This window comes from Cupressus sempervirens, chromosome 11, assembly GCF_028749045.1.
Source record: "Cupressus sempervirens isolate cs-2001-9-10 chromosome 11, ASM2874904v1, whole genome shotgun sequence".
Taxonomy (NCBI): Eukaryota; Viridiplantae; Streptophyta; class Pinopsida; order Cupressales; family Cupressaceae; genus Cupressus; species Cupressus sempervirens.
In genome coordinates, this window is record NC_143128.1 from 261492558 (window position 1) to 261511848 (window position 19291).

Sequence of the window (19291 nt, forward strand, 5' to 3'; positions counted from 1 at the left end):
ATCACACATGACTAATATCTTCAAACCTTTCTCCACAAGTGTGGATGCAAGCTAGCAATCTTGCATATGGAATTTGTCTAATAGAGCCTTGGCATATTTAGATTGAGAAATGAATATACCAAAAGACTGCTTCCAAACCTCAACACCTAGGCAATAATGCATGAGCCTAAGATCAGTCATATCAAAAGATTGGCATAAATTTTGTTTGATTCCCTAAATCAAAGAAGTCGAACTGCCAATAATGATCCAATCATCCACATAAATGACTAGAAAGATGATGTCATTGTCAATAGTCTTGATATACAAATTTGAGTCTGAAGAACTTCTCTAGAAGCCTTGATCACTAAGGTACTTATCAATTTTCATGTGCCATGCCCTAGGGGCCTGCTTCAAACCATAGAGAACTTTCACTAGTCTAAAAACTTAGTGTTCTTTACCAACAACCTTGAAATTAGAAGGTTGCATCATGTAGACCTTTTCTTGTAGGTCACCATTCAAGAAAGCACTCTTGACGTCCATCTAATGGACCTTCTAGCCAAACTGAGTTGCCATGGCTAGAACTAATCTGATAGTGCTCATCTTTATTAAAGGAGCAAAGGTCTCCTCATAATCAATGTGCTAGCACTAAGAAAAACCCTTTGCAACTAAAACAAGTTTTGTACTTATCTAAAATACCATCGGACTTGTAGTTTATTTTGTAAACCCATTTACAGCCATCGGGTTTCTTCCCTAGTGGAAGATCAAAAAGGTCCCAGGAGTGATTCTTCAGCAAGCTTTCATGTTCAGATTGCATGGCTTGTTCCCACTCTACAATTCCGTTAGCCTATGAGAATGTCTAAAGTTCAAACACACTATAGGTGTTGGCCATAAAAGAAAAATTGACTGACTCTGTAGGTTTGCTCTTTTTTTGAGCAGTTCACCCATCAATGAGCTCATTATCTTGAAGATCAGCAAATGTCTTAGCCCACCACTTACACCAAAGAGGAGGACCAACATTAGCGTCAAGGAGATGCTCTATGATCAGGTTCCTCATTAGAAGAATATGGATCAAACTCAAGTGAAGCATCTAAAAATTTGGGCAATCTTGTAGGAGAAGCCGAAGGTATCTGTACAGAAATCACTGGTATAACTAGTGCTACAGGAGTTGTTGGAGCCCTCCCATCAAGTGAACCTAAGGGAAGTTGAACTCCCTCGTGAACCTTCCTAGGTTGATCTACTGGATTAGAAATAGGAGAAATAGGCATGAATGGTCCTCATTGTTCATCAAAGACTAGATCATGACTGTACAGGAGACAAGAGGACTCAGATAGGAGTTGTTGGAGCCCTCCCATCAAGTGAACCTAAAGGAAGTTGAACTCCCTTGTGAGCCTTCCTAGGTTGATTTACTGGATTAGAAATAGGAGAAATAGGCATGAATAGTCCCTCATTGTTCATCAAAGACTAGATCATGACTGTACAAGAGACGAGGACTCAGTGTCGATCAAGTAGTAGGCCTTGTGAAAACTACCCTATCCAACAAGCATGAGTTTCTGACTCTTGGCATTCAACTTGGTGTGTGATGCATCAAGTATCTAAACATAGGCAAGAAAGCGAAAAACCTTTAGGTGACTGCTTTTGGGTTTGCGACCTAACCAAGCCTCCTCTGGAGTCTAACCTTTGAATGCCACAGTGGGTGACCGGTTTAAAAGATAGACTGCAGTGTTATCTGCTTCTGCCCAAACTTCTTCGAAACATGTCTATGTTCAAGCATAGATCAAGCCATCTCGGTAATTTTCTATTCTAATGTTCAACTACATTGTTTTGTTGTGGTGTGTAGGGTGTGGTTAACTAGTGCTTGATGTCATGAATATCACAAAAGCTAGAGAAATCAATATAACAAAATTCCCCCTCAGCATCTATCCTAAGAGCAATAATATATTTCCCAAACTTTTTTTCAACTAGAGGTTTGAACTTCTAAAATATAATAAACACATCTGATTTCTTTTTAAGAACATATACCTACATCTTTCTACTAAAATCATCAACAAACAACAGAAAATACCTAGACCCAAGAATAGGAGTAACCATTGGGTCGCAAATATTGGCATGAACAAGTTGAAGTACCTAAGAAGCATGACATGAATCGCCAATAGGAAAAGGTGTGCGATATTGCTTCCCAGCTTGACATGCATCACAAACTCCAAGTTGAGTCTGAATCTCTAGCGAATCGGGACAAGCTCTTCCCAAGCAAGCTAGGAGAGATAATGCACAATTAAGTGCCCATATCGCTAGTGCCAAAGTGAGCTGACAAAAGATCGTCGAGCAGCCATAGCTCGGTCCTAAAAAATCACCAGAATCAACAAGTGTGAAAACTATGATCCTTAAGGCCAACTGCAACAATAGACTGAGTATCCCTATCAGTGATGGTGCATTGATATGAACTGAAGGTGATATCTAACTATGGAGAGTGTTGTAGCATCTTACTGACTGAGAGTAGATTGAGTTCTATCCCCGAAAAATAGTACACATAGAGGAAAATGAGATTCCTGCCAACAAACTAAATTTGAATGTTGCCTTTGCCAACAATAGTGTACTCTTACCCTCCACCAAAAATAAGTGAATTTCAAAAAGGCTAGTAGTTAGTGAACCAGTCTCTACGGTGGGTGAAATGACGAGAGGCACCTGAATCAATATACAGATGACTTCACATGATTTGTAGGTCTTTTAGCCATTAAGATGTAAAAGGCATATTTTGTCTGCTCAGTGTGCTCTGCATCATTCACTTTGGGTTGCAAACCAGATTGCTTAGTATGGACAACTAACTGTTTCATACATTCAACCTTCATGTGGTCATACTTGTTGCAGTAGTTGCATTGAATGATCTTTTTGTTGGAGCCTTCTGATACTAGAGCAGAGGACTTCTACTGAGAAGATTGCTATGAATGAGACTTGCCTTTATCCTTTTGAAAGGATTTAGCAGCAAAGGCTTTCTCTATGGAGGTGGAGCTAGAACTGCTACCAAACTGTTGTTTCCACCGATCTTGTTGAAGCATAAGTGTGCAAAGATCTATGAACTTTTTATCAACACCAATAGAGGTGATGTTGAGAAGTCTCCATAAAATCCTCGAAAGACTTGGGTAAACTTTTGAGGGTTATTACCACAATGTCCCCTTCCTCCATCTTGCATCCAATGGCAAGCAACTGATCACAAATATCCTAAATCTTATTCAAGTATTCATGGAGCAATTTTCGCTCATCCATGACAATAGAAAACACAGAATTCTTGAGAAAGAAGGCCCTGCTTTTGTCTAAAGTCCCATGTAGTTTCTTGAGATACTCTCGTATCTTGTCAGTTGTCTTGCCGGATGGAATCTAAGGGCGTTGATCATCAGCTACGAATAATTTGACAAGCATCATTGCCTCCCGATTATTCTAATCAATACTAGCTGCACTCGGACGTTGTCTAACACCCAAAACAATCTGATCAGCATTCTGATATTCAAAAATTGTTAACATCCGTTGCTTACATGTGCAATAATTTTGACCATTGAATTTCTAATTGCCCTTGAGCAAACTATTAGACAAAGATGCCATGGCGTGTTTTTCAGTGAAAAACCTAAAAACCTATTAAGGCATGTTCTTTGAGGCAAAAAGCAAAAAACCTAGAAAAAATGAGGTGCCTAGAAGAGAGCTTGAAAAACTCAAACGGAATATGTTGACGGATTCTAGATGTATCCCTTGAAAATCGAGCACCCAGAAAAAATGGACAACAATTTAGTTGAGCTCAAGAAAAACCCACCAAGAATCTAAACAAAAAATATATCCGATACAAAAAATTAGGGTTTCAAAAAAAACATGTTGATGTTTGGTAGCTTCAGTTGGATAAGCTATGAGACTAAAGTGCAGAAATATATATACATATTAAAAATATATTAATATATGTCATTTGTCTTATATTAATTAAATAATGATGGATAGACATGTCTCCTTCATGTCTCCTCCTCAAGGAGACATGTCTCTCCATGTCTCTTTCTTAATATAAATAAGAGCGATGTCACTGCAACTGGAAAACATATACCTTACCGATAATGCAACCACATTTGCAGCAATCTATTAGAAATAACATGGTATCAGAGCCAACTACAAGTGTAGAAGCCAACATAGTTATCATGGCACAGAACGCAAAAATGCATTTGCAAATACGAAGACCAAAGGGTATATATCGCAGAGGATAATACATATTACAAAGGGTATTATTATACATCCTACAAAGTGGATACCGAAGACACTTGCCTACATGAAGATCGATCAAGGTTGATCAACATCATTGAACATATAGATAGACATGAAGAAAGGTGGCATGCGGTCAAACAGGGTATTGGCTCAACCATAAAGGAAGTATGCAAACATACAAAAGCCACGTCACCTAGATAAGGAATGAAGGGACGATCATAAAATACGTCTGCACGTAATCATTCACAGCAGAAATACATCTTCAAATCATCGTTTTAAGGATTAAAACATCTGTAGAGACACCAATAAGACTGCATCTTACAAGTAAAGTATCTATTGGAAGCCATCATTGCATAGGAGTTATATCTGCAATAGAACAAAGACGAATAAAATTTCCTAAGATAGAAGCTGATGGAATCAATCCCAACAGCACATACAAAAGGTAAATCAAATAACGTTCAAAGATATCACAGATACTAGAAAGACAAACACCGTCAAAATAAATAGGCATTTCTACACAGAATGACAAGCAATAGTCCATTCATCTCCGACGTGGATAGAAGATAAAGAATATTGAGAATTACAAAAGAAACGCACATAATAAGGGATTCGGCAAACCAAATAGCAAAAAGCACCAATCTCCAAGACCAAAGACATTAAGAACCCACTTCATAAGAGGGACGTAATCGGACAATACTGAAGACCAACACATCATACTATGCGCTCATAGAAATAGGTCATCCACTGTATAAGGGAATGAATGCATAGATAAGTCAATCGGTCATCAATACCAAAGTACAAGAAAGGTAACGAAGAACGTTCACCACATAAGCCAAAAGCACTCCACAAAGGCGGACAAGACAACGAACGTGCCAACATTGTCATCAAGCAAATTATGTTGAGAATCAGCAACCAAAGGATAGTAAATCCACGTCATCAGGCAAGGACGATTGAGGAAGACGTGGAGAGAAGATTTGGCAAAATACATAACCGAGGGGGTAATTAAAAGGTAGGTATATAAGAGGTTTGAGGTTCTCCTTTAACATTTGAAATATTTTACTTAATTTCTTATATATACATGGTGAGTATGTAAGGGAATTTATAAGGAATGCATTTCTTCTATACGTAAAAGAAATAAGAATTGTGAGGAGAATGTGTGTGAGCAATATTGGAATGGTTCTATTATGCAAAATTACATATTTTCTTGATTATTGTATTACTCTCTCTCTCTCTCTCTCTCTCTCTCTCTCTCTCTCTCTCTCTCCTATAGAGCTATTTGCCTTGATCTTTTCTCAAAGGATGTTATTGCAGAAAAAGGGAGGACTGAGGACTAATAATAGATTTAGAGAGACTCTGACACTTCTTCAAAGTGTGATGTGAATATCAGGATTTAACTGTGTGATTTTGAGTCAAACTCATTGACCCATGTTTCATGAGTAGTGATTCAACATGAATCCATCTCTCATGAGAATAAATGGAACACTTAGCACTCATTGGATCTAGGTGATGCTCACAGGGGTAAAGGTAAAGGAGCTCAGAAGATTAATTTTCAAAGGGAGTCTGACACATCCGTCTAAAGGAGCAGGTAGAGGATATGTTTTAGTTAATCTCTGAAGATCTTAATCATATCAAAATCAAAGGGAGTGTTGACTTCATGTACACTTTTCGTATCATGCATATGACTATATGATTTTGATGGGCCTACCCCCTGTGTACATCATGAGGAAGTGACGACTTCCAAATGATTATTACTTGTATTTGCAGAAGTTATTGAAAGGTGACGATCTTGCAATAACTTGATTTTCAATTATGATGGATATCTTACAATGTTTATGCAGATCATGATAGATTATACTTTGCATGGTGGATGTTCATATGGTAAGCATTATGGGAATGTGCATGCACATACCTTATGAACATTTTGAGTACATGGTGAATGTTATGCAAATTGGTGTTCAAGAGAAAGTACTAGTTGATATTCAGGAGGCCATTTCTCAAAGAGTATATGGTGTTTTCATATGGTAAGCATTATGGGAATGTGCATGCACATACCTTATGAACATTTTGAGTACATGGTGAATGTTATGCAAATTGGTGTTCAAGAGGCCCTTACACAAAGTACTAGTTGATATTCAGGAGGCCATTTCTCAAAGAGTACATGGTGAGTGTCAAATGAGTTGACATTCAAGAGGCCATTACTCCCAATATCTTTATAATACATTGAGGTAATATATGGTCATGTGTTTATCCTCCCCGCTAAGAGAGAGTGTTGATGTTTGGTAGCTTCACTTGGATAAACTATGAGACTAAAGTGCAGAAATAAATATATATATATATATATATGAGATATTTTAATATTTAAAAATTATTTGTTACTATATTAATTAGATAATGATGGATAGACATGTTTCCTCAAGGAGACAAGTCTCTCCATGTCTCTTCCTTAATATAAATAAGAGCGATATCGCTGCCATTAGAAAACATATATCTTACAACAATGCAATTACATTTGCAGAGATCCGAGGAAATCAACAAAAGGCTTCAAAAATTGCAGAAATTTGCAGACAAAATACATTTGTCTGTCGCAAATCTGAGATTGAGGATTTAAGAAACCCTCGACGTCACCAAATAGAGAAAAAACAACCACAATTTGGATCATAATTTTGCTAAAATAGCCAATCGTGATGTAAAAAACAAACTGTCAGATTCACTACAAGGTGTGGCCAAAAATAGCATCAATACAAACAATATCAGACAAAGGGATGCAAAAATGAAGAGGCTATGGGTGCGTGCGGGAGCTAGATTGAGGACGCAAAGCCAAGAGGTAGAACTCACACACGAACCAGAAAAATTGATAGCTAGAAATGAGAGACGACACCCAGTCAAAAAACCTTATTAGGGTTTCTCAAAAAAACATCTCCCAGAAAAATGATTCAAACAAAACAAATGTTTTCCAGAAGTTGAGGAAAAAAATTCATTCAAAATTTTATTTTTTAAATATTTGCTCTGAAACCATATTATAAAATTGTTGGTTAAATACTTGCTTGTTATTGACAGTGATTAATAGGTCAATATATATAAATGAATAAATAATGCTTCCTAAGGAAATGATCGTAAAGAATTGGAACATTCTATTCTAGCTAACAGTTAACTAACTAACTAAATTTTAGCAACATTCTAATATTTACAATAGATTACAAATAGATAACCATTAAATAATAATAAACAATAGTAAAAACTATCTATTATCATAACACATAATTACAGCCCTTTTGAAGAGTCACTACACTTCATAATCACAGCCCTTTCAAAGACACACAACCCTTCACCTTTTGAAAGTCACTTCTTCATTTCCCTTTCCCTGAATATCTCATTAATTCTTATGCTCCATTCTATCTTCCTCCTTCCCTTTTTACCCCAAATGATGTTCTCATCTCTCCCGTTCATACCTCTCATTTGGCAGAGGCACAACTTTTCCATCCACGCCTTTCAACTTTTTGTTTAACTAATATTTACTTAATTCTTAGTATTCTTCTTTCATATTTTTATTTAATTATTATTGTTTATTAATTAATACCACTTCAAGAAAGGGCCATGACACATTTAATAATGAAGACCAGTTCCTCTACCTCACTCATTGAGGGTAGAAAAGCATAGTTGCAGAAACCTTTAAAACATAGCAATTTAGTCTGATTTAACTACCACTTGACCTGATGCCTTTCCTTGCTGAAAAAGTTGCAGTTTTTTGCAGTGAATTGATTGGATTGTTTTTAACATTTAATGGACAACTATATAACTTTATGTTTGAAAATTTCCTTTCCACATTTTTCCCAATAGATCAAAAAAAAAAATCCCTTTTTTCCAGTTTGCTGGGTTATTCAGATAACCAAGAAGATCTGTAATACAACAGTCAAATTAACTTCTATATACTTGTGGCACATTTCATACTAAATTAAGTTTAACTACATTGAGAAGAATGTGATGTACTCAATCAAAAAAAACCATGAGCATAACTTTTGTGTCAGAATACCAAAACCTGTATCTGAAATCATTGACACAAATCATATTTCAATTGCACTAGCAACTACACAATGATATTGTCAATAATGTCTGACTCTGATGATCTATGATATAAAATACAATTTGAGTTGACCACCACAATATAAAAATGTCAACTAGCCCTGCAAATTATGAGATCCAATGCAAAATAAAAATCTCACCCTGAAAGTGATATCATTGGGCAAGAGGCAGAAGCATTTTGTTCCAAAAATTCACAAGCACTGATAACAACAGGTTCTGTGAATCGTACCTGAAATAGAGACAATAAATTACAAATAATTATTTTTCCTAATAGATAACCCAACCATAATCCAAAATTGCATCAGATATTATAATTGAAAAACAAATCAAAATCTTGACTAAGATTGAATTTGCTCATAAGAACTACAATGTCAAATTTCTCACGAAAAGATCTTATTTGGTGCTGGTTAATGCTCAGGTCCCAACCCTCTCGTTAAGTTTCTTACATTTGTATGGATTACTACCCCAGCCACTAGGGTGGTAGCTCTCTGAGCTTCCTGAGTTTAATCCATGTTTATCACCTCTAGCCCAAGTTGCCAGTTCCGATTTCAGTACAAATGCAGGTTCGAGATTACAAAAATAGATATTTTTAAAAATATATATATTTGTGTGTGTGTATATGCAACAACAAATAGGTCCATGCACTACTCTACTAATAGTAAAGAAACATAGCAAAACACACCCGCATATCTATGTTTCAGTTCAAAAGGATATTGGTTGCATCATTTAGCCATACATACAATGATACACTTACTTGGTCACGTGCATGGGGCATATTTCCATATCAAGGAGACAATTTGAGAATGAAAGAAATTCATCAAAAGATAAATCCAGTTATCTGACTTTTTATTTTGTATTGGTTAGAGGATTTCTAGCCAGGCTATATCAAAAGTTGAGATTCAATTTTTAAGCCCTGGATTTCAAATATATCATTGCTTTTTTAAAAAGATACCTATAAGTATATAATCATCGATTTGAATTTCTTCCATAAGCAAGTTTTCATATTAATTTGAAAATGCATGATGATATATAAACCACCCTTTTTGGCCTTTTTCGTGGTCACTTTTAGGGTTGGGAGGATTAAATAGACCAAATTAGGCAAAAAAAAGCAGTTCGAAAATATTGTTTTCAGACCAAATTCGCTCGAAATTCTGCCCAGGTTTCTCTGACAGAATTTGCAGTGAATCTGTAGCTCTGTAGGCGAGTTTGGGGAGAATTTGACAAGGACCAGAATTTGTACAAAATTGAACCAGACTTTGAGGTTTGCTGGAGAGAATCTGGTAACTTAACCTGTAGCAAATGTATAAGAAATTATCACATCTGACATCGATGCAATTATACCATCTGACATTGATGCAATTATAACAGCCCACGGAAATTTGCAATCACAAGCAAGAATAGGGTGACTTGCCACTTAAAATACCCTCACACCCACAGATGGTAAATCCTATGCAATCATCTCTGCAATATTGTGTAAAACATTTCCGTTACGTTACCAGAATGAACATTGCCTCAAGGAACCACAAGCAATGCCCAGGAAACATTAAAGAGTGGAAATCATTTTGTCAGAGCAATCTGTAACATGGTAGATTTTGAATAATCATGGTATTGCAATTTTATGCAATTTAAGATAACACGTTGACTCCTAAAAGTTTATATTTATTCATTTCTGGAAAATTGCCAGATCAAGTCTAATAAAACAGCAAGCTCAGTTTGTGCTTTACCTCTCTTACCTTAAACATCGGTTATGTTGCACATCTCACAGAATACTTGGATGATATATTCATGATAAATTAACTAACTAAAATACATGTGCATAAATGCTATACTCATTTTACAACCATTTGTGGTCAGAAATAGTTGATTGTCCCTCTTAGGCACAAGTTCATTAATCAGCTTGAGTAAATAGGCCTCCTGGTGTGTGAGCAAAAATAAGTAGAACTCTTTTGTTTCAGTATGTCCTTCTGTGCATTATTGAAAACAATATTTTAAAAAAATTGCCCATCAAGTTAGTCGAAGCTTCCCTCAGTGCCATAACATGTAGCTTCTATAAAAATGCTCAGAAGTGGTTAGCAATTCATTGAAAATATTTTGACAGATTTGGCAATTGGTTCGTGCTGTTTGTGAGATAACTTACACAGTTTTCCAGTCCATTCCATATGCATTGTGTTTGATCCGTGTTCTTCTGGATTAAAAATTTATTTTGTATACTAACTGGAGATGCCAAATCACTTTGCAAAATACTTCCTTGTCCTAATGATCCAGCAAATACAATTACTTCAATTTGAGAGGTTCCATACTGGACTCTCCTAGTTTATGTAAACTCAAGTAACCCTCAGACATGTTAAGTCACACCAAACTAACAGACTCTTTGGCAGGTGATTGGCAATGAGCATGCCATTTGAATGGCTACACAACAAACAAGAAGCTTGCAAACCATGCCAAACCATGCCATTATTCACTTTGCCACCGCTTCCATATTCATCATATTTATTCCATGTGCAAGATGTAACTCAAAGACAGTATTTGAGAAAGTAGTAGATGCAACAATATAAGAGAGAAAAAAGGAACTCATCAACATTCACAAGAACCTTAACTGTGATGCCCCCTCCCTTTTGAAGTCAGCTTCCATTGCCCTCCTCAACAAGAATGTTTCTTGACACCACTAAATATATTTTAATCAACGACTATTTAAATATTAAATATTAAATCAAATTAGAATTTCAAATTTTAAATTGTGGCACACAAATTAGGGCCTTGGGACCTATTCTTATTCAAGCATACATTCAGATTTGGGCACCATTCGGAGGTACATAATTTGGAATTATGGAAGCTGAATTTTCTCATCAGTTCTCAAGCCACCTAGCAGAAAAAGACAAAATCCCTTGGAGCCAAGCACTGAAATCCTACTTTGCTGTGTGATCCTACAGCAGGGGTTGCAACAGTGCTGAGTTGAAACATTGATGCCTTGCCAATCGTCCAATTGGTGAGCTATAAAAGAGGACTTAACTGATGCAATTGATACCAATCTCCAGGAGCTGATACCAACATCATTCCCATTATGCAACAAGGAATCCACTACTTTAATAAAGGAATCCACTACTTAAGTCAAGACCTGGCATTAAAGGAACCTTGAAGACCTGGCAAAGGAAAGGAATCTACATTAATGCAACAAGGAATCCACTACTGTAGTGGGTAATAAATGCCCACTATGCATGCTCGTTTAGTAAGGAGTGGGGTGCAATAAATATCCACCATGCATGTCCATTACTTGATAAATGCTCAATCTTCCTCGAATAAATTATTCTTGATTCCATTCTCTGAATGCATAGAAGTTTGACTTGGAGACCTCAGTTCTTCATCAAAGATAATTGGATGGCATGAAATGATGATGGAGGCCATGTAAGCTCGAGTCTTTTCCAACTGAATCATTTTAACTAAGATCCAACTTTGACTAACTTTTCTGAAAATCTCTCTTCGAACGTTCTCCCCTTCTATGTACTTGCTTGGAAATTCATCTCCCTAAAATGGATTGGAATCCCTTGCTGATGATTATGTTACTCTAGAATTTCTTCATATTGAACTTTCTTTGCCATGTTCTTGGATTTTTGGATTTGAACTTTGATCTTTGAACGTTGAATATCTAGGACCGGATCACTTAGTACTTTGATCTTGGTACTAGAATTTTGGATTTGAGCGTCTTTCTTGAATTTCTAGAACTAGAGCTTTCTCCTCCTTTTTCTTCAAATGCTTTCAATTCATTGTTATGCCTTTTCTTACATTTTGAAGAATTCCCCCTTTTTTAATCATCATCAATCATTTTTCCAGTCTTGGGTACACACTTGAATAGGGTGAAATTCAAGATTTGGAGGAGAAATTTCCAGCACTTAATCATTTTTCATTTTTCGATGAAGGAGAAATTTTTCAACACTTAGCCATTTATTCTTCCATGAAGGAGAAATTTCCAACACTAGCATTTTTTCTTCCATGAAGCAGGAATTTCTAACACTTCGCCATTTTTGCTTGTATGAAGGACAAATCTCCAACACTTGGCCATTTTTGCTTCCATGAAGGAGAAATTTCCAACACTAGCATTTTTTCTTCCATGAAGGAGGAATTTCAAACACTTCGCCATTTTTGCTTCTATGAAGGACAAATCTCCAACACTTAGCCATTTTTGCTTCTATGAAGGAGAAATTTCCAAAACTTAGCCATTTTCGCTTCCATGATTTCTAATTCTCTTGCTCGTTGAAATTTTGAGTGGTCATGGATTTTGTCCATGATGGAAGAATTCCACAACAACCATTTTTCTCCAAGGCGGGATTTTTTAAGTGATCGTGGATTGTCTGACGGAAGAATTCCGCAACAACCATTTTTCTCCAAGGCGGGATTTTTTGAGAGATCGTGGATTTTGTCCATGATGGAAGAATTCCGCAACAACCATTTTTCTCCAAGGCTGGATTTTTTGAGTGATCATGGATTTTGTCCATGACAGAGGAATTCTGCAACAACCATTTTTCTCCATGGTAGGATATTTTGAGAGATCGTGGATTTTGTCCATGATGGAAAAATTCCGCAACAACCATTTTTCTCCACGGCAGAATTTTTGAGTGATCTTGGATTTTGTCCACGATGGAAGAATTCCGCAACAACCATTTTTCTCCAAGGCTGAATTTTTTGAGTGATCATGGATTTTGTCCATGATGGAAGAATTCCGCAACAACTATTTTTCTACAAAGCTGGATTTTTTTGAGAGATCGTGGATTTTGTCCATAATGGAAGAATTCAGCAACAACCATTTTTCTTGATATTTTCATGCCTTTCCACTTTTGGATATTTCATGGGTTATTCCAGACTTAAACCAGTTTTTTCTTGATTGACTGTCATGCTTGCTCATTCTTTTGGATATAGAAACATGTACCCTTTTGGCTCTTTATCAGCCATAGCTCACTTGTTGTCGTAATAGACCTGCCAAAAATAGACATTCTAAAAATAGTAAGTTATCCCAAAGTCAAAATAAGGTCAATCCGAGAGGCTGTGAAATTTACTAAAAATAGACTTTCTAAAAATAGTAAGTTGTCCCAAAGTCAAAATAAGGGCAATCTAAGAGGCAGTGAAATTTACTAAAAATAGACTTTCTAAAAATAGTAAGTTGTCCCAAAGTCAAAATAAGGCCAATCCAAGAGGCAATGACATTTACTAAAAATAGACTTACTAAAAATAGACTTTCTAAAAATAGTAAGTCAAGACAATCAATTCTCAAACAAGCAAACAATTTCCATTCTCAAAGCCACATGCACAACACTTTCCAAATCAGGCCAATTTTACCAATTCCCATTTGAAAGAGGGAACTTTAGAAGATTGAGCCCAATACTACCAAGAACTAAAGCCAAAAGGACAAGACCAAGAGACAAAAGGGGGCCCCCCATTTGCAATGGGGCGATGGTGTGAAAAGCCCACAACACTCTGCATAATGGGATTTTTTGTGCTGTCAAAAGAAGTTCAGTTCTCTATAACCAGAGACTTCTAATGCAGAAAGTTAAGTAGCAGTGGCATCGGTAATTTCTTAACATCCATAGCTGACAGTTATTTTCAGCTACCTACAGCACGCTTCTCTTGATTCAGAAACAAATATCTGACACACAACTGGTGGAGCATTGCAGTCATAATTGTTAGCAGCAGATTTTTCTCATATTAAGCTCACTGCAATGATATTACCAGACATTTCCCGCATTTAATCATAATGGACTTTGGCCGAAATTTCAGATCAGGACATTACCTTCACATAATTGTTTTCAGAATAATTAGACGGTATTGACAGATGGTGGAGCATGAGTGAGGGAAATAGGTGTATCAGAAATGGCATTGAGAACAAGAACCGATCTTACAGTCATCATGCTAACTAATATCGAGGCTGCGTGCAAATTATAATTCGAAGGCAGTGAATATTAAGTCTGCAACTACAAACTTTGTTACCAGCACCCAATAATCTGGAAAGGATATACTGTAATATGTACGAGTCTTTAACTATGAAATTTGTGGTAACATATATTCTTGATAAGGTGTGCGATGTCAGCAATACACTTCGACGCAGAAATGGAATAGGTTTGTTTTTCAATAAGCATAGAGATTTGACTATTCTTTGAACATGTTGAAGGATTGGAGACAGAGTCCAAGTCGTCCTGGAGAAGAATGTGTTAGCAAGGAAAAACCGATGGATGCAGAGGCTCAGTGGATACAAAACCAAAAATTCAGAGTTAATGGCAAAAAAATGAGATGCCGTCAGACCCTTTCAATATTCAATACCATGAAGTGATGGAATTATAGTGTTTTTTATCAATCATTTTTAAATTTCACCTTAGGATGGTTTGTGTTTTATGCAGGTCTGTAATGCATCAGAGAGGAGTGGCTCGAGCATTATTTAGATGGTTGACCACCATGTCTGACAACACAAGCATGAGCATCCAGAAGTGCAACTTAGGGAACCCTTCCAAATAGGATTTCATGTCTAATCCCAGAAAGTTGTTCTAGCGGAGGAGTAAAGATTGATGGATTAGAAGCTTTCATGTTTCCAAATTACTCTGTACATTGTACAGAAGTAGGAATGAATTGTTCAGGAGCGGGAGATTCTCACCAGGATGTAACAAGTCTACGGAGATATGCACCTGTGACAGATATAAACAATCGACCATGGCAAAAGTATGGAATTATGCATGATATGCATACAAAAAGCCCATGTTTATACGCCCAAGTAAATGGCTTCATTTCCCTCAAGTCAAATTATATTACAAGCTACATTAAAGGTTCACAATATTCAGTTACTTGTTACAAAGGGACACGATGTTTGAAAGTGTCTCCGCATCGGTTATAAATATGATATGTAAAATCAAACAAGGGGAGATACAATTGATATTTATAGATACAATTTCCAAACAACTTACATATTCATACCATAAAACGTATTTGATGTATTATATTCTTTCATTGAGAAATGAATGAATTTTTGAACTAAGTTTGTGAATTCCGATTATTGAACAAATATTTTCATATGCGATTCTAGAGTCCAATTGATTGGATGGATCATTAGTAAAGAGTATCTCCATTGCAATTTTTATTTCTAGCATGATCAGATATTATATAGTTTTGTACTTTATAATTATTATTTTAATTTTATAAATAATTTATAAGATAGATAAGTGGACAAGATCAATTATAGCATTTTAAAATTGAACATTATAGATATTGTGAAATATTTAATTGTTTCCAAATCTATGTCTAGTTTGTCTCCCTACCATAGGAGTTAAAATACATTCTACACTATTTTAAAATTGTGGCCATATATTTGATTTGTCACATCTTGATTACTAAATTGTTTATAATTGATGAGCATAGAATTTTATAAAGTTGTACGTTTTAAACTTATAATACTGACTCTATCACCCTTCGGCACTGGCCTTTATATTTTTCATAATTCGCAATCCATATGCTGGCAATTATTTCATATCTTTCCTTTGAATAATTAATATATTCATTTGTTGCATTAATCCATACTTATCCTTATTTTAAAAACATTCATATATTCATTCGTAATTTGCAAATTTGAAGTTTTCTATAATTCTTGCCATTTGGAAAACTTTCGTTGTATACGTGTTCTCACCAATCTGCTTTAAGCATCTTGGATTTAAAGTAGTTGTACAGAATCTAGTACGCCTGCCTTGGTTTTGCAGAGCCAAAAGCACAGGTAATTTGGATCGCATTAATCAATCCCGTCAAGTTGGCCATAACTGGTTGGATATCCTAACATCAAGTTGGCAAGACTCGTAGAATTCCAATCTGCGATTTTGGAAACCAACACACTCGAGCTTAATTGTGCACTTTGCATTTAGATAACTTCAATTTCATAATGGAATCAACTCATTTAGTCTTAATTAGCTCATTTTAGATGCATTGTTTCAATTTGAATCTCTCATTCTAGAATGCATTGTCATTGATCATGGATCTGCAATGTCTAAGAGAACCTCAAAGACCCATTTTATACTTGTTTTAGATAGAGAGCAATAGGACACTCTTGTTAGTCTCTTTGCTTGTAATTTGCACTATTTGCTCATTACAGACTAACAATCTAATGTTTATTGAAGTGTGCTATTGCTTGTGCAAGTACACTATTTCACACACACATTTCTAGCACCTACCATGGGGCCTAGCCCCAACTCTTTCTAACCATTTTTGAGCTTTTTGGTCATGTTCTAACCCTTTGTTTTGCAGATACTGAGTCGCCTTTAAGCTAAAGGGTCATTTCTAGGAAACTATTGTGCTTCTAGTCCATCTTGAGGCATTTCTAGTCAAATCTTATGTCTCTTTTGGAAGGGTCGCCTTTAGGGAGTTATGGGTTGCCTTTAGGGTAAAGGGTCACCTTTAGTGATTCATTAGTCATTTTTGGGAAGGGAAGTACATGGAAGCACTTCTTCAGTCGTTTCCAATGTCTCTACTTGCATAATTGAGTAACGAATAATGCGTGATCTAGCATTGCTTGATTGACCTTACATCCTAACATGTGTTTGCAGGACCCTTGACAAAGAATGCTTGTCAACGATTGCTATATTCAAACATAAATACTAATGCTTGGTTTGCAGGTTACCTTTGAAGCTGATATAGAACATTGTGCTTGCTTAGTGCTTTAGTAGGAATCTAGTAATTAGTGTTGTGTTCTTTGCCTGTCTTAATGACTTGTAGGGGAGTATGCTCTTCTCCTTCTTAGACAATCAGAAACCTAGACCAAGTTAAAAAGAGTGGCATTCTTAGAGACAACAAGGGCTTGATTGTGAGTGATCTTATTGGAAGTGAGGGGATCATACTCTTTTCCTTTAAGGAGAATAAGAAACCTAGAACCTTTTGACATTTTCATGAGTATGTTAGCTAACATAAGTATTGGAAAGACGCAGAGGTAGAGGAGTATAGTCTTCTCTCTTTAAGAGAATCAGAAACTTAGACTCTTAGATCTAATCTGCTTTCCTTATTTCACCTTTGAAGGGCTTGAAGGTTGAGGTAAAAAGCTCCCAGGAACAAACCAAGTGAACCCTTCCATCTCACTATAATCAAGAAGCTTTCTTGAGATGAAAATCTCAGGAGACATTCATTTTGTCCTTGAAACCATGATTTGATCATTTCCTTGGACACCACTTGGAGGTTGTGTAAAGTAGAGAAGCTTGAATCTTGCTTGTAAGACTACATATTTTTAGGTGCTCATAGGGTTGACAGACCTTAATCCTGCTTGTGGGACTATCGAGGAAGGGTACGAACAGATCTTCGTTATTTGAACCTAAATTAGTTTGCCATTTGGATCGCCTCTGTAAGGCTGATTATACTTGTGCGAGGCAAATAGTAATCACCCCAAGATATTCAGCATATCGAGCCCCCTTTGACGTTACTACTCAGGAATATGGACGCCATTATCCATTGCATGTTGATTGGCCTGCCATAGCTAAGGAGTCTTTGGTTGTGTTCGTAAGTCAGCGAACGAGTGTTCCAAGCCTCTACCTAGGTCAAATAGGGAGGACACATGTGTTTAATGGTTTAGAAAACTTGCTTGATGTGCTTGAGCTACCACAAAAGATAATCTATGTCAATTAACAACATCTCAAACATTTGCAAAACTCTTAGGCCCACAAACATGTTCCCATCAGACAAGTTAGACTTCATAAATTTGACCCTACATGTTGACCAAGTGGCAAACTAGTCTATGTTGTTGCAAAAGGTTGTTTCTGGTGTCCTAAATTGTTTTCAGGAGCTTCAAGCTCATTTTTGGCTAAAGGGTCATTTTCGGTAGCTAAAGGGCCATTTCTGATAATAACAATATAAGTTCAAGTTCGAACCTCCCCCAACCTACATTCCTACCCAGAAGAGTAAACCTAAGAGAGAAGGAAGGGGTAGAACAACTCCTAACTAGCATTCAAGACATTGCAAGAGCATATGCACCTCTAGAACCTCACATTGAGAAGCAGTCTCTATTAGGGAATTTTGTGCAGATAAGAGAAGAGAGATGCCTAGAGGTTATATGAATGAAGAACTCAAACCCAAAATAAGCAACGTCGCAATTCCATTTTTTAATGGGTCAGGGGAGATGTCAGCGCATCAATGGTTAGAAAAACTAAACACATTCTTCATCCTAAATCCCATTACGGAGGAGGAAGCCCTCCAATACACCATAATCCTCTTAGGTGGAGCAGCACATGATTGTTGGACCTAGGGGCGTATCCCATTGGGGCATATAGACGTTAAAACTTACGAAGAGCTCTCCCAATAACTCATGAACCGATTTGATGAGAAGATATTGAGTGGTACTTACAAGAGTTAACACACCTTAAGCAAACAAGAACATTGCACAAATATGTTAAATAATTTCGAGAATTTTCAGTCATAATTCCTGATCTCCCCCAAAAGAGACATACACGTATGTTCATAGAATGTCTTAAAGAATCCACAAAAAATATGGTAAAACCTCACGAGCCGCAAAATCTACAAGAAGCTATAAGGCAAAAATGGTTCAATCTAATAATAAGGAAAGAGATTGAAACTTCACTTCCAAAACATTCCACCAGAGTGAAGGAACCAGAAGAGGTAACCACGATAAACCATGTTACTTATGTAATAAACCATGGATTACCCCAGAACATTGTAAATCATCATTTCCTATATATACTTACTCATGTAATAATTATATATATTATCATAGTTAATTAATAATATGTATATATAATATTATATATAATACATATATATATAGTACAAATTATTATTATTTAATATATTAATTAAATGATGATTAAACCTTAGAGACATGTCTCTTCATGACACGTCTCCTCTTATATTGATATGAAATCCAAATCTGCATTTGGTACACATCAATTACATTTGATAATGTTAATACATTTGCAGAAAAATGATTCATGTTATTCAACATGGTATTAGAGTTGTACTACAAATGAAAGAAAACAAAAGA

The 19291-nt window shown here is 36.1% G+C and overlaps 1 protein-coding gene across 2 annotated transcripts in view; it reads right to left on the minus strand.

Annotated features, from left to right (window-relative positions):
* LOC149529133 (protein virilizer homolog) overlaps nucleotides 1-19291 on the minus strand; it is a 168328-nt gene that overhangs the window by 125923 nt on the left and 23114 nt on the right. For both annotated transcript variants that reach the window (XM_089811290.1, XM_089811289.1), the window contains exon 2: nucleotides 8433-8521. Coding sequence is in view for 1 of the 2 variants with exons in the window: in XM_089811289.1 (XP_089667415.1) it covers nucleotides 8433-8521 (89 nt within the window). In the remaining variant the exon portion in view is untranslated. The remainder of the gene's footprint in view (nucleotides 1-8432; nucleotides 8522-19291) is intronic.